The 15,343-nt window shown below is 47.9% G+C and overlaps 1 protein-coding gene across 3 annotated transcripts in view; it reads right to left on the minus strand.

Moving 5' to 3' along the window:
- Positions 1 to 580: 580 nt before the first annotated feature.
- Positions 581 to 15,343, minus strand: part of GLYR1 (glyoxylate reductase 1 homolog) — a 31,707-nt gene continuing 16,944 nt past the window's right edge. Inside the window, exons 8-17 of one of the 3 annotated variants that reach the window (XM_040439921.1) lie at positions 13,612 to 13,662; positions 13,450 to 13,523; positions 11,222 to 11,321; positions 10,899 to 10,952; positions 9,381 to 9,491; positions 5,531 to 5,632; positions 5,286 to 5,448; positions 4,517 to 4,696; positions 4,303 to 4,427; positions 581 to 3,200 (exon numbers count right to left, since the gene is read on the minus strand). In XM_040439921.1, the coding sequence (XP_040295855.1) occupies positions 3,126 to 3,200; positions 4,303 to 4,427; positions 4,517 to 4,696; positions 5,286 to 5,448; positions 5,531 to 5,632; positions 9,381 to 9,491; positions 10,899 to 10,952; positions 11,222 to 11,321; positions 13,450 to 13,523; positions 13,612 to 13,662 (1,035 nt within the window). In that variant the 3' untranslated portion in view covers positions 581 to 3,125. The remainder of the gene's footprint in view (positions 3,201 to 4,302; positions 4,428 to 4,516; positions 4,697 to 5,285; positions 5,449 to 5,530; positions 5,633 to 9,380; positions 9,492 to 10,898; positions 10,953 to 11,221; positions 11,322 to 13,449; positions 13,524 to 13,611; positions 13,663 to 15,343) is intronic. The other 2 variants (XM_040439923.1, XM_040439922.1) reach the window with 2 other exon arrangements.

Genomic DNA, 15,343 nt, shown 5'->3' on the forward strand with positions numbered 1-15,343 from the left:
CGGTTGGGGTGCCAGGATATCCGTTACAGCACCTAAAATGACCTTGGCTACTAAGCTACCGTTCTGTGTACACAGCTCCTATGAAGAGCTGTGCGTTGCCATAGTTACAGACTACCACCAAGGCCTGTGCAGTCAGATCTCCTCTACCGTGTCAGGAGGGGTTGCGAAAATGTACACACCCTCTACAGAGGTCCAATGAGGCAGGAAAAAGGAGGGGGTGCCCCTCCTTACGAGACCCCCCCCCCCCCCCGTGGACCAATAGGCTAGCTCCACAAGGGTGGGCACGCAGCTTGCAGTATGGCAGTTCTGTCTAACAGCTCTGCACTACTGCAGCAAAGGGATGGGCTGAGCATCAACCAATATGGACGATCCCGCAGCGCTACGTGAGAAGGCCGCCCGGCGACCCTTGTAGTGGCGGCCATATTGGTCGTCACCCAGCTTTCCCAGAAGCAGATAGAAGACAAGGAAGGAAGCGGCGTGTAAATAATTAACAAGGAAGGCTTTATTGTTTGCCAGTAGCATTGCTAATTGCACAAAACTCACTTAACCCTCCCCCCCCCGTATACCACACTATATTCCAATGACAAAACTTTATAAAACATAAAAGTCCCTCCCATTTCACAATGCCCCCCCCCTCCCCCAATAATAATAATAATAATTAAAAAAAATAAAATAAAAAAAAAGTAGGTTATCAGGTAAGTCTGATAAGAGGCAAAGCGGGGGGGACGTGACAGCGTGTGCGGCAATCAGAAAACGGGAAAAGCTGAAGGGCGGTGGAGGGGATATGGCGGCGCGGCTCTGCTGGTCACTTCCCTACGTCCCACAAGTGACGGTACCAGATTCACCCTGAGCAGATACATTGAGGGTGTGAATACTTATGCATTGTGGTGACTACAGTCATTTAAAGAGGAAAATCTAAGGATAATGATCTTCCGCCAGGTCCGTGATCAGTGGTCTCCACTCCCTGTGGATCTCCTGCGATGGCGAAGTTACAGCCCCAGGCATGCTGGGAGTTGTAGTTTCTTAACTCCTGGACAGCCATAGGTTGGAGACCTGACACAGTGACATTATTAGAAAGAAGTCTCTGAGCAGTGCCCAAGGGGGTCTGACCCTGTAGAGTACAGCTCCCCATGTCACCGACTTACCCCCATGACCTTTCAGAAGACCACTGTACCCCCTTGACTCTTTGGACTGTCAGGGCAGCTACAGATACCTTAAAGTGAACCTCCACCCTTTCTTACTTTATAGCGACTGGAGCTTCATTTGCCCGATACAGAGCTCCAAATCCCCTGCGTAAGGCAGAGAAGTCATAAAATTCCACTGCCTGCGGCCACCACTAGAGGGAGCTCACTGCACAGCGTTGATACACAGATGTCAACCCCTATGCAGTGACCTCTAGTGGTGGCTGCAGGTAGTGGAATTTTACTACTTAACTGTCCAACGCAGGAGATTTGGAGCTCTGTATCCGCACAGAACATTGGATCCAAACAAGTGAAATGATGGACGTTTGGGACTCATCGCTGTTGTAAATACATCAGGAAACCTTGTGCACCCCCCCCGACCTCCTTGTGCACCCACAGGAAATCCTGCAGGAAGCCCCCACCCCCTGAGCCTGACTGGGAATCTCCTTCTAGCTTATCCCAAAACTTAGTCATTAAAAAAAAAATAACCCACAATAAAACCAGATAAAAACACGAATAAATAAAACAAGGATTTCTTTTAAAAAGTTTTCATAAAGGAAAAAAAATAAAAATACAAACCAACTTTTTTTTGTCGAATCTGCAAAAGGAGGAGGAGGGAGACGGGTTTAGCTGCCACTACTGATGAAACGGCCAGAGGTTTGGGAGCAGCGGCGCCCAGTGGGACATCTGGTGACAGGCCCCGCTGGTCTCAGCGCAGCCATAGCTTTCACTAACTTTGAGCCCAAACACTTTGCTTTACTGGCGCTTATACTCTAGTCACACCCAAAGCAGCATTCAAAGACTTGACTTAACACTATATGGTGCAGCTGATGGATTGCGGGAGATGGCGTATAATCGCATCATCGCCGGGGGCTCAACCACTGGGACCCCCATTGAACACAAGAACGGGGGTCCCCCGAGTGGGTGGAGCGGTAGTATGTGACCACCACTCCATTCACTTCTATAGGGACTGCTTAATATTAGCCGAGCCTTAGGCAGTGAATGGAGCGGTGGTCATGCACACTACTGCTCCATTCACACAGGGGACTCGGGGTCCCCCAGTCACTAGGGGTCCCAGTAGTCGGACCCCCAATCCTGTGCCTAGGTAATACATATTGTGAAATACTACATCTCCCACAATGTACTACAAAGACCCCAGTCCAGCCAGCAGTGGCAATGAGATGTCATCCTGCACCCTAACAGAATTGTAAATGCAGCTTTGGATGTAACTGGAGTATAAGACCAAGTCAAGCAGAGCATATGAAATATAGGTAGATGCATTCCAGCAATGAGCCTACACTTTATAGCAGTGGTTTCCAACCTGCTGCAAAACTACAACTCTCTGCATGTCCTGCCACTGGCCGTCACAGCATGCTGGGAGTTGTAATTTTACTAGCGCTGGAAACCACTGCTGTAAAGGGTGCACGACAGTCCTCAGGTGAGCTGTAGTCTCCGGCGGTTGCACTTACCGCACCCCATCTTTATAGTACGGTCCGTAGGGGAAAAGGGGGTGATCACAGAGCGCTGCCGAGGGGTGACTGAGATGCGGGGGGATCCTAACAAAAAAAATAATAATCTTGTGCACTGTACAACTAGGCAAATCTTCCAAGAAAGTAGTCATCTGGAGGACCGGCGTTCTTGTGTCTACAAGGTAACGTTCGTATGTCCTTCAGCAGTGAAGTGGGGGGGTGGGGGTCCTCGAGGGGAGCTTGCATCGGGGGTAGGGAGGGGCTCACTCCAACTACAAGTTCTGCGCACCAGGAGGGCCCCACTGCGGAGAGAACGGTGGAGGAACTGTCGCCATTAGTGCAAGGCCGGAGCGAGTCTGGCACCGCTGCCTGGAGAGGAGCCGACGTGGCGACAGTCCGTGGACAGCTAGAGGCTGGTGCCCAATGAGAAGAGGAGGAGATCTACAAAGAAGGGACAGAGGCGGAGAAGGAGCAACTAGTGGATGTAGGCCCTGTACACGGCGGACATGTCGTTGTCAGATTGGTCCAATGCTTTCGCTCTTTTGTAGACCTGTCAGAGGCAAAGAGACGGGAGGTTAAAGGGGAGATCATGTTAAAGGGGCGCTCCTGACGGCAAGAATACAGCAGCAGCTGCTTGCCATGAAAATGACAGAAACCTGAAAGGGATTTTCCAGGAGGTCTACAGCCTAGCCTCAGAATAAGTCACCAACATCAGATGAGCGGGGGTCCAACACCTGAATGTACCCCGACACACCCACTACACGGTAGACGGTTCTTGTGCTTCTGGCGCCATCCACTGTATAGAAACAGCTGAATGGTGGGGGCGCCGGGTGTCAGACCCCAATCATCTGATACTGATGGCTTATCCTGAGGATAGGTCCTCAAGATCTAAATCCTAGAAAACCCCTTTAAATACACAAATGATGGCCTCTCCCCAGACAGCAGATGTTGAGGGAAAGGAGGATCAGGCAGGTGAACGTCAATATGCCCGATCCTTCTGTTCTCAGGGAGATAAGCCGCTGCCAGAGTGGTGTGGCAACAGCTTATTCCCCTCCCCCCTACTGAGAACACACGCATGCTTGACCGAGCAGTCTAAGGCTCCAAATCACACGTCCGCAATTTTGCCGAACGGATGCGGAACCATTAATTCTCTATGGGGACAGAAAAGATGCGGTCAGCACACCGTGTGCGGTCAGCATCCGCATTTCCGTGCCGCGTCCCCGAACTTGCAGGCTTCGGCCCCGAACTTTCGATCCATGGCTCCGCAAAAAATAGAACATGTCCTATTCTTGTCTGCAATTGCGGACAAGAATAGGCAGTTCTATGGAGGGTGCCGGCCGGGTGTATTGCGGATCCACAATACACTACGGACAAGTGAATGGACCCCAAGTCGGGATCAGCAGCCTTCAGCACTCCAGCTACTGGGAAACTACAACTCCCAGCATGCATACTTTACTGTTCTTGTAATTTCCATAGAAGTGAATGGAGCATGCTGGGAGTTGTAGTTTCAGCTGATCCCTGTTTTCTTATTAGGAGTCATGTGGATCCTTTAGCAATGGCAATTCAGTGAAAAACACGCAATGCATTATGGGAAACCGAAAACGGTCTTAATGCTGTGCATATGACGCCGCCACATCCGCTGCTGTCCTCACCTCGTTGGCTGCGGCGGCCATAGGGGTAGGGTGGTTGACGGAGTCTCCCATGGCGATGGCGAGCCTCAGGTCCTTCTGGATGTACTTTAGATAGAAGTCTGGTTTGAAGTTCCCCTGCAGGATGTCTGGAATGCAAAGCAGGAAATGAGGCCCTGACATTTCTGATTTCACGGCTTTCAGAAGCAGCGGTCGGGATGGGGAAGAACATTCTTACTTTGGCACTTTTGGTCCAGGAAAATACTGGAGAGCTGGCTCTGGATCAGGATGTCCAGCAGGGTCTGCTGGGACTGGCCGGTCACCTGCGCCAAGGTCATGCCTTCTGCTATCGTGGCCATGAAACTGCCCTGGACCATGTTAATGATGAGCATCATCCGGGCTGCGTTCCCCACCTCCCCTGGAAGAGACAATACAGCGGCGTTACAGCGGCAGCCTGCACTCCACTCCAGATACTCAGAAAACTCATCACACTCTTCTCAAATACTCTGTGCTGCTGGGGGCTTTGCTATCAATTCTAATTCTCACCCTGTCCTCTCCTCTGCTCCACCGCGAACCCCTATCAGTCAGTACTGTTCCTCCTGAAACCCTCTGTGCTGCAGCAGACTCTGCTCCTTCTACTCCCATTTGTCCCACAAAGCTCTGGCCACACTAACGGGGTCACTGTCTCTCCCACGTGCAGCACACACACCCCTCATGAAATCCTCTGTGCTGCTGCAAACCCTCATCTTGACAGTCACATAAATCTAAGAGGACGGATCAGTGGTACCCCAAACGACCAGCATGCTCCATTCCTAAAATCCTCTGTGCTGCTGCATTCTTTGCTCCTTCCACTCCCATTTGTCCCCTCCTGACCTGTCACATTCCGCTGCAACCACACTAATAGCCACGTGAGTGGAAAGATCACTGTCTCGCTCAAGTCCAGCACACTCCATTCCTGAAACACTCTGTGCTGCTGACCCACATAACCTGATAGCAAATGAGATTACCCAGAAAGAAGGAGGTCTTGCCCATGGCCTGGAAGCAGCTGCTGCAATCTTCATAGACGCCGTGGTCCCCGGCTGCCACGATCATGAGCATGCCGTCGTTTGATAACTGCTGGTTACCGGCCACGGGGGCTTCCAGGAAGCGGCCGCCCCGAGACACTATGATCTGGGGGCCGGAGAACAGAGAGGTTAAAGGGGGGCACACTGGTAAAGAGATCACGGCGCAGCCTAGTATCAAGAACACCTACCTGTGCCAGCTCCGTCACCGTCTCTGGGTCCACCGTAGACATATCCACGTAACACTTTCCTGGACGGATCCCTTGCAGCACCCCGCTGGGCCCCAACACCAGCTAAAAGCAGAGGCGGGAATAAATATTAAAGAAGAACTCCAGTGGACACATGAAACCATATCCACCACCCTGCAGCTGCAATTCCACTATCCACAATTTTTGCAGCCCAACGACTGTGTACACTGACAGCAGCTACATTTCCCATGATTCCTTGCACAGGAAGATAAGATGCCTTCATTGTCACTGTACAATACAATGTAATACAATGAAATGTTGTTTGGAGCAATCCTAGATGCCATGGACAGAGGAACAAGAACTGACATTTAAACTAAAGCATTACACTAGAAATAAACCAAACATTGCACTAGAAAGCGTTACTATTCACAGTTCACAGTATATATATATAGCAAGAGCAAAGTAGGAAGTGCCTTATGAGTATATATATATACACACTGATCAGACACCACTGCAGACAAGAGATCATCATGGGGTCATGAATGCAGCCGTCACTTTCAGTCTGTGGTAGTTTCTATCCTAGGAAGGGGCAATAATCTCCGAGCATTTAGGAGACTGATTGCTTTGGGGTAAAAGCTGTTCTTCAGCCTAGTGGTGCGGGCATGTAGGGCTCTAAGACGCCTACCAGAGGGTAGGGGAGTGAAAAGGCTGTGGCCGGGGTGAGTTGGATCCCCGCAGATAATTTGCAGCGAGCAGTGAAGATGTCATCCAGTGATGGTAGCTGAGGACCAGTGATTCTGCAGCCATTCTGATGATGCGCTTGAGGGTCTTCTTGTCCTCAGAAGAGCAGCCGGAGGACCACCCTGTAATGCAGGATGTGAGAACAGATTCTATGGTGCAGCTGTTTTGGGAGTTGTGCTTTCTTCAGACTCCTCAGAAAATAAAGCCTCTGAAGGCCTTTTTTTGGTAATTTCAGTTTTTTATCCATGACAGGTCCTGACTAATATGAACTTTCAAGAATCGGAAACTTTGAACTATCTCCACGTTTCCACCATTAATGCTAATGGGATGGTGTCCATTTCGTTTCTTCTTCCTAAAATCCAGAATCGGCTCCTTTGTTTTCTTGGTATTGAGTAGGAGGTTGTTGTTCTTCCTCCATCTCTCTAGGTTCTCAACCTCTTTCCTATCGGCTGTTTCATCATTGTTGGAGATCAGGCCGATCGCGGTCGTGTCATCTGCACATTGTATAATGGTATTGGTATTGTGAATAGGTTTACAGACATTGGTGAAGAGGGAGTAAAGGAGAGGGCTCCACACACAGCCTTGCGGTGCCCCAGGGTTTAGTGTTAGGGATGAAGAGAAGTGCTTGCCCAGGCGTACGGCTTGTGGTCTTTTTGTAAGAAAATCCAGTATCCAGTTGCACAGGTCTGAGCTGAGACCCAAGTTGTTCAGTTTCGTTGCCAACTTGTTGGGAGGGATGGTGTTAAAGGCCGAGCTGTAATCACTTAAGGTCTTCACCCCGGCCTGTTTTGGAATTGGGACAATTGTGGAGGACTTCAGGCAAGTGGGGACAATAACCGGCTCTAGTGAGCTGTTAAACATACTGGTAAACACTGTTTAGCACAGTTTTTTAGGACTTTTCCAGGAACTTCATCAGGGCCAGCTGCTTTGAGGGGATTAATGTGGTTTAAAGAGGACCTTTCACCGATCCTGACATTGTGAACTAAGTATCATGACATATACAGCGGCGCCCGGGGATCTCACTGCACTTACTATATTATCCCTTGGCGCCGCTCCGTTCTCCCGTTATGTCCTCCGGTATGTTCGGGGACTTGGTTATAGTAGGCGGAGTCTGCCCTTGTCCTGTGGGCGTCTCCTTCTCCTAGGCTGTAGCGCTGGCCAATCGCAGAGCACAGCTCACAGCCTGGGAGAAAAAAAAACTCCCAGGCTGTGAACTCTGCGATTGGCCAGCGCTACAACCTAGGAGAAGGAGACGTCCAGCAGAACAAGGGCAGACTCCGCCTACTATAACCAAGTCCCCTAAGACTCTCCGCCTACTATAACCAAGTCCCCTAAGACTCTCCGCCTACTATAACCAAGTCCCCGGACATACCGGAGGACATAACGGGAGGACATAACGGGAGAACGGAGCGGCGCCCAGGGATAATAGTATGTGCAGTGAGATCCCCGGGCGCCGCTGTATATGTCATGATACTTAGTTCCCAATGTCAGGATCGGTGAAAGGTCCTCTTTAAGGCCCATTCTACCTCATGTGCTCTCAGCATCAGGGAACATGATGGAGCCTCTTGCTGGGCTAATTTGATGATCGGCAGCTCATTGTCTTTGTCAAACAGTGCAAAAAAATGATTTAGGTCATCAAGAGAGAGAATTTCCAGTGTTGATAGAACAGGTGTTGCTCTTATAATTGGTAATGGACTTAATACCGGCCACATGCGTCGGGAATCAGAGCTTGTAAAGTGATGTTGTATCTTTGCTTCGCCTCCTTAATGCCCCTCTTCAGATTGGACCTGGACGTTTTGTACTCCTCTGGGTCTCCCTTTCGGAAAGCAATGTCACGTGCCTTCAAAAGGTTTTGGACATTTCTGTTTATCCATGATTTCCTATTTGGGAAGGTCCGAATGATTTTGGTATCAGTGACATTGTCCATGCAAAATGTAATATAGGACAGGACAGAGGAGGCCGATATGTTTAAGTCTGGGTGATTTTCCTTTGTAGCTGCCTGTTTAAAACAAATCCCAATCTGTGTCCTCAAAACAATCCTTCAGCCAAACTCTGATTGTATGCAAAGTAGGCTTACTCCTGGTGATAAGGTTTGTATGCTGGAGCCAAAAACAAAGAAATGTGATCCGACCTGCCGAGATGGGGGGCAGGTGATGCTGTATAAGCATTTGCTATGTTGCAATAAACATGGTCCAATGTATTTCTCCCCCTAGTTGGGAATTTAACAAACTGGTAAAATTTGGGGAGCACAGTTTTGAGATTGGCTTGGTTAAAATCACCCGCTAAGGCTACTTTCACACTAGCGTTCGGAGCGGATCCGTCTGATGTTTCATCAGACGGATCCGCTTCTTTAATGCAGACGTTCGCATCCGTTCAGAACAGATCCGTCTGCATTAAAACTTAGAAAATTTTCTAAGTATGAAAGTTGTCTGAGCGGATCCGTTCAGACTTTACATTGTAAGTCAATGGGGGCGGATCCGCTTGAAGAAGATTGAGCCATATGGTGTCATCTTCAAGCGGATCCGTCCCCATTGACTTCCATTGTAAGTCTGGACGGATCCGCTCGCCTCCGCACAGCCAGGCGGACACCCGAACGCTGCAAGCAGCGTTCAGGTGTCCGCTCACTGAGCGGAGCGGAGGCTGAGCGCTGGCAGGCGGATGCATTCTCAGTGGATCCGCCTCCATTGAGAATGCATTGCGGCCAGACGGCTGCGTTCAGGACCGCTCGTGAGCCCCTTCAAACAGAGCTCACGAGCGGACACCTGAACGCAGGTGTGAAAGTAGCCTAAGATGAACACTCCATGCAACTAGATTACAGCTAGCAGAAGCTGTAGTTCTATCTGCGTGGTTTCTAGTTTTCAGAAGGATGCGGTGAGGCTGCAGACTGCGCTCCGTGCAGCAGCATGTCGCAGGCAGTGTACAGATTCGGTGGTGGCTGCAGAATACGCAGGACTATGCAGATTGCTTACAGCCAAGCAAATTCTGCCTGACATTTTAATACAAAGGCATCAGACCCCAGGATCACATGCGAGTGTCACCCAGATGCTAGAGCACCAGTGTCCTACCCCCGCTTTAGAGAAATAGGGAACAGCGAGGCGAGAGGACAACTTACATCCTTTGCTGCTTTGGGATCTGCCATGCAGGCGAATGTGATGTCGCAGGTAGAGACCACCTCCGCTGGAGTTCTGCCTAAATGTGCCCCCTCCTGAACGAACAAGTCGCACTGCAAGAGACGGAAACCAGTGTTAGAGGAGAAAATAAAAGAAGGGAAAAGACATTTAAACGGGACCCCCACAGATCACAGGAATGGGTACCCCATACCACTCAGAGCCACCAGAAGTGAACGGAGCGGCTGGTCAGGCATGCACACCCCATTAATCCCTATGGAAGTTGCAGTCATAACCGAGCGCTGTACTAGGCCATCTCCAGAACTCCCATAGAGGTGAGTGGAGCGGCAGCGCACATGCTCATCCTGCCGCTCCGTTAATTTCTGGGGGGCTCTGAGGTGTACTTATCAGTGGGGGATCCCATTTTTAGGAGCCCCACAATATAATAGTTATCCCCTATTCAATGGAATAGGTTTTAACAAATGCTCCCCTCACACTGATGCTAGGGAGGCTCGTCCCAGTCACCGCCTGCCAACACCCCTCCCCCCACCCAATGTGAGGGGCCCGGCATATGGGGGGAGCATTTGTTAGTGTCGGAGAACTCCTTTAAGTAAACACTAAACATGAACGCCACCAGCAGACAGGAGATGATCTTGCTCCCAATATTTGCAGGATTTTCTACATCCTCTTGAAATAAAGTCTTGCAGAGAACACATGGGTTAGTCCTCCACTGAGCTCCGAGGGGCTGGGGCTTATATTTCTTGTGTTAGGGTCCATTCACACGTCCGTAATTTGGGTCCACATCTGTTCCGCAATTTGCCCGACAAGAATAAAAACCATAGAGTCATCGGGTCGTCCTAGTTGCCAAATTGTTTTAAAATGTGATTTCTTAATTCTACCGTTCCCAAGAAAGCTGGGCGATAACCAGCATGGCTGCCATTACAGCGTGGAATGATCGAAGAGTCTAATGATATGACCCACTAATGAGCGACCCTTTGATGCCATTCGTTGATCAATGGTGGGGGTCCGACCTCTGGGACCATGAACAGTTGGTTGCACCCCTTCACCGTTTCATCCCTGCAGAGCAGCGCTCCCAGAGCTTCACTACAGTTCCCTGCAATGGGGTGCAGCTGTGCAGGAGATCCTCACATTAAGCAGGATCAAGACATATCTTAGCGGTGTGAAATGGGACGCCCCTTTAAGGTGTTATCACACAGCTTTCCCAGATATGTGACCGGTAAATCTTCCTAAAAATGCAGGAATACAGGATGACAACTAGAAGGTTCCATGGGTTTGTCGTCCAGCTATCCTAGATTTCTGAACGGCAAATTACTAAGATCCCCCATATAACGACGCCAATAGACTAGAGAACCTGGGTGCCACCCGCTATGGGAGCTGCAATGCTGGCCATGTTGGCTGACACCCAGCTTTCCCAGGAAAAAAAGACAAAACCAGGAAATGGTCGACAACTTTAACAAAGCCGGACGACTCGGCGGCTGGGAGATGAAAGGAAGCGTCTTTACCTTGCTGTTCTCATCGGGATCCCACACTTCACTGTGAATTCCTCCAGACGCGTTCTAGTTTAGAGAAATAACGGAGATTCTCAGGGCTGAGGGTAACAGACTCGGCCCTGACGGGTCTGAACACACAAAGGGCGCTGCAGTGATTCCAATGAAGTATGAGATCACACGTGATGCGTGGCGCCAGGGACCGGGCCATAACAAGAAATGCAGAGGAGCTCGGTCTCCAGTAGAACACTACAATCCTCCATCATAGAGACGCCCTCCCCTCCATGACTGGCGGATGCACTGAACAATACACAATGAATAACGGCTCAGCCCGTTACCTTCTCCGCAGTCCGGTTCCATACGGTCACCGTGTGCCCCATCTTTAGCAGGTTGGATACGATGCCGCTGCCCATTAAGCCCAAACCGAGAAATCCGATCCTAAACAAGGGAACAGAGAAAGGTGAGAAACCAGCAGGAGGGGAGCCTCTAAGAAGGTGCGGACAAGAAGGGTCTCAGTCTGTGGAAGGCTGGACTAACCCACACCGACGTCAACCCCTTAATCAGAGATGAGCAAATTTCATATTTTGAAATTCGTTCACACTTCGTTTGGTGGTAAAAGCAGAACTGCGTTACGGATTCCATTCCCACGGACCATAACGCAATTCAGTAACAGGCCTCTAAAGGCATTCTTTCCGTCATAATAGAAGTCTATGGGCTGCAAAACGGATCCGTCCCGTTTCTGTTATGTAGGGGAATCCTCTCATGATCCCGAGTCCTCCCCTGCATAATGGAAACGGATCCGTCCCGTTTTGCAGCCCATAGACTTCTGTTATGACGGAATTTTTTTTAACAGCCAGTAAATAGCGGCCATTAAAAAAATAGGACATTTCCTATTTTTGCCGTTTTCTCAGGACCGAGTGCACTCATCTGACGGCCTTTAAAAAACAGGTATGGCCTTTTAGGGGTTAAAAAACAAACAAACACTCACCTCCTCCACTTGTACGCTCTAAGGGTGTCACCCCTCTCTTGACTGAAAAAGACCTGCGCTAAACGTGATGACGTCACCACGCGATCAAGCCGGGAGCACGAGGTGACGTTATCACGCTGAGCGCAGGTCCTTTTCGATTAAGGGAGGACGACTGCCCCTATGCAGACAAGTGGATGAAGGGAGTGATTTTTTTATATTTTTATTTTTCTGAAAAGAAGCAATACACCTGAGGACCACTATGGGGGACATTATTACAGCTGTGGGCCACTGTAGGCACTGCAGGGGTTGGGATTTTTATTTAAAAAAAAAAAAAAAAAAAAAAAAATGAAATTAATCCGTTTTTTATGGCCATTTTTTACAGCCATGAAATACTGATGCAAAACGCAATTCCATCATGGGTTTACAGGTTTTCTTTTTACAGCGTTCATTTTGCGGTAAATTTGACTTGTGCTCTTCATTTTCCAGGTCAGTATAATTAGGACGATACCACATATGTATAATTTTGATTGCGTTTATATAAAAAATTAAGAATTTTTTCTTGTCATCGAGGTATTCTGACCCCCATTACTTTTTATAGTTATGCCCACATAGATGTGTGGGGGGCTCATTTTTTGCGGGACGATCTGTAGGTGGTGCTATGTAAATGACTTTTTGATCACTTTTTATTAAAAAATTTGGGGAAGTAAAGTGAATCGTCCATTTGAATTTTTTTTTCTGTTACGCCAATTCACCTTGAGAAAAGTTTTTTAGATTTTAATAGTACGGGTGTTTTCACATGCGACGATGCCCATGAAGTTATTTTTTTGTTCATTTATTTTGATTTTTGGTGTCTGCTATATGAAACAGCATGCGACCAGCGGCTATGGAGCTCACTCCACTCCAGAGCGGGTGCCATCTCTAAAGACCTGACATCCACCGTACATATATGGCAGATGTTGGGAAGGGGTTGATGGCTAAATGCCGCTGTCAAGAGCAATCACGGCATCTGTGGGTTTAGGCAGAGGGCTACCTATGCCTTCCAATTGGAGCCCTGGGGCGAACTCCCAGGGCTCTTATTGGTTACCATGACAGCTTGGGTCCTTTTGAAGGTTCCCAGACATGTCATAGTTAACTGCCTGTAAAACCATGCACGAGGCACAGCTCAGCAGATAGAGCGTAAGAATCCCATTGACCACAATAGTATTCTATTGCAGTCTATGGGAAAAGCAATAAGATCGCGTGTCCAAATCCCTTAAGGGGACTAAAAGTTAGGGCCCATTCACATGACCATATGGTCGTCGTGCCTGTATTGCAGACCGCAAACAGGGGGTCTGCCAAACATGGGCATCAGCCTCATGAACTTCGCATTGCGGATGCGAACCCATTGAATTGAATGGGTGCACAATCTGCAAGACACAGCAAAAGATGGGACATGTCCTATTTTTTTGCGGTGCGGAGGCACGGATCGGAAGCCCACGAAAACACTCAGAAGTCCTTCCGTGGGTTTTCAGGTCCTCGCATCAGCAGTTTTCGGGTCCTTTGACAAGTCAGTCTGTGAATGCTGTGCCAGTGCTGGGCACCCCGCGGCAGGAGACCTACTTCTTGTCTGTGGGTGTGATGTTGCCGTTGATAGCTGTGCTGTCTGCTGCCTGGATTGAGGTTGAGCCTGTGACCTGTGAACGGATAAACGAGACGGTGTCAGTGCCAGAAGAGAAGGGAGCAAATCAAGAAAGGTGTGACGGGGGTGGGATATGTCCTCACCTCTTCTGATACTTTCAGCCGTTTGCTGATGGCCTGGTACGTGACGCTGGGCTGGGGACAGAAAGCAGCGATCAGCAGTCATGGAAGAAAAATGTAAACACAGGATCCGACCCCTCATCCCACTAAGAGTAACCCCGGGGGCAGATCAGGTGACCACACGTACGATGAAGAATACTTCAGACACGGTTTTCTTTGGTGTGGCGCTGAAATAAGGTGGAGGTTGGCCGAGGGTTGTAAAAGGCTTTGCCGCGAGCAGAATGGTGCACAGCCTAATATATTTTCTAGGGGTCCATACACTGCTGACCCTATGGGAGGTAACAGGGGCCAAAAATAAAATGGAAACGCTGATGCTAAAATGCAAATACCCTTTTAACATTTAATTTCCCACCCAGGTGTGAAAATTTCATGCCAAAATAAAAAAATATAATGAAATTATTTAAACTTAAGCACAGGTAATATGTGACAAAAATTTAAAGGCTATACCTTAGGGTACTTTCACACTAGCGTTATTCTTTTCCGGCATAGAGTTCCGTCACAAGGGCTCTATACCGGAAAAGAACTGATCCGTTTTATCCCCATGCATTCTGAATGGAGAGCGATCTGTTCAGGATGCATCAGGACGTCTTCAGTTCAGTCTTTTTGACTTTTCAGGGCGGAGATAATACGTTTTATCGCCGTCTAAAATTCCGGAACACTTGCCAGCATTTTTTCCCATTGACATGCATTAATGCCAGATCTGGCCCGAAATGTTCTGGCAAAATGGAAATGGTATTGATATTCAGCACTATCAGGTCGCCCACCGCATGGATATGGATATGGATATGGCACATGCTCAGACCACAAAATTTTTTGAAAAAAATAAAATTAAATGCTGGATCTGTTTTTCTGGATGGCACTGGAGAGACGGATCCGGCATTTCAATGCATTTGTCATACGGATCAGGATCTGTCTGACAAATGCTATCAGTTTGCATACCTTTTGACGGATCCGGAAGGCAGTTTCGGCGACGGAACTGCCTGCCGGAATCTCCTGCCGCAAGTGTGAAAGTACCCTTAGAGGCAAATTTTTTTTTTTTTTTTATTACATTTTACTAATTTTGGGATAAAAATCTTTTTTTTTTTTTAATTGGTCTTTATTAAAAGTTTTCTGCAGATTTTGTGATATATTGGGTTAAAAATAAAATGCCTCGAATGTGTCCAGAGCCCTTAAAATTAAAAAAAATATATTTTCATTGTTGTCCTTTTATTTTTATCACTCATTGTTATTTTATAGTAAAAAAATAAAAAAACTCAAAAGGGAAAATAGAAACGACATTTTAAGATTCATTTTTCATCCCTGGAGGAAATTTCAATGCTAAAATCAAAAAGTTTTGGCACTGAAATTGCCTTCCGAGATGAAAGGGAATCTTCAAACGTTACTTTGCCTTTCATTTATCCATTTAGATTTTTATTAATTTTTTTACCATAAAATACCAGTGACGAAAATGAAAAAAAAAAAAAAGAAAGGCTTTTTTAAATTTGTCACATATTATTCGATGCTTCAGTTAAAAATTTAATTGCAAATTAGATTATTTTACTTTTGCCATTTTCACACAAGGATGACAAATAAAATGTCAAAATAGTATCTGCATTTCAAGTTTAGCTTTTCCATTTTCGTTTTATTTTTGGCCGCTACCTTTCCACGGATCAGCCGAGTGTCTATTGGTTTCAGTGATCGGTGGGTTCTCTGCACC

Source organism: Bufo bufo, chromosome 7 (assembly GCF_905171765.1).
Source record: "Bufo bufo chromosome 7, aBufBuf1.1, whole genome shotgun sequence".
Classification (NCBI taxonomy): domain Eukaryota; kingdom Metazoa; phylum Chordata; class Amphibia; order Anura; family Bufonidae; genus Bufo; species Bufo bufo.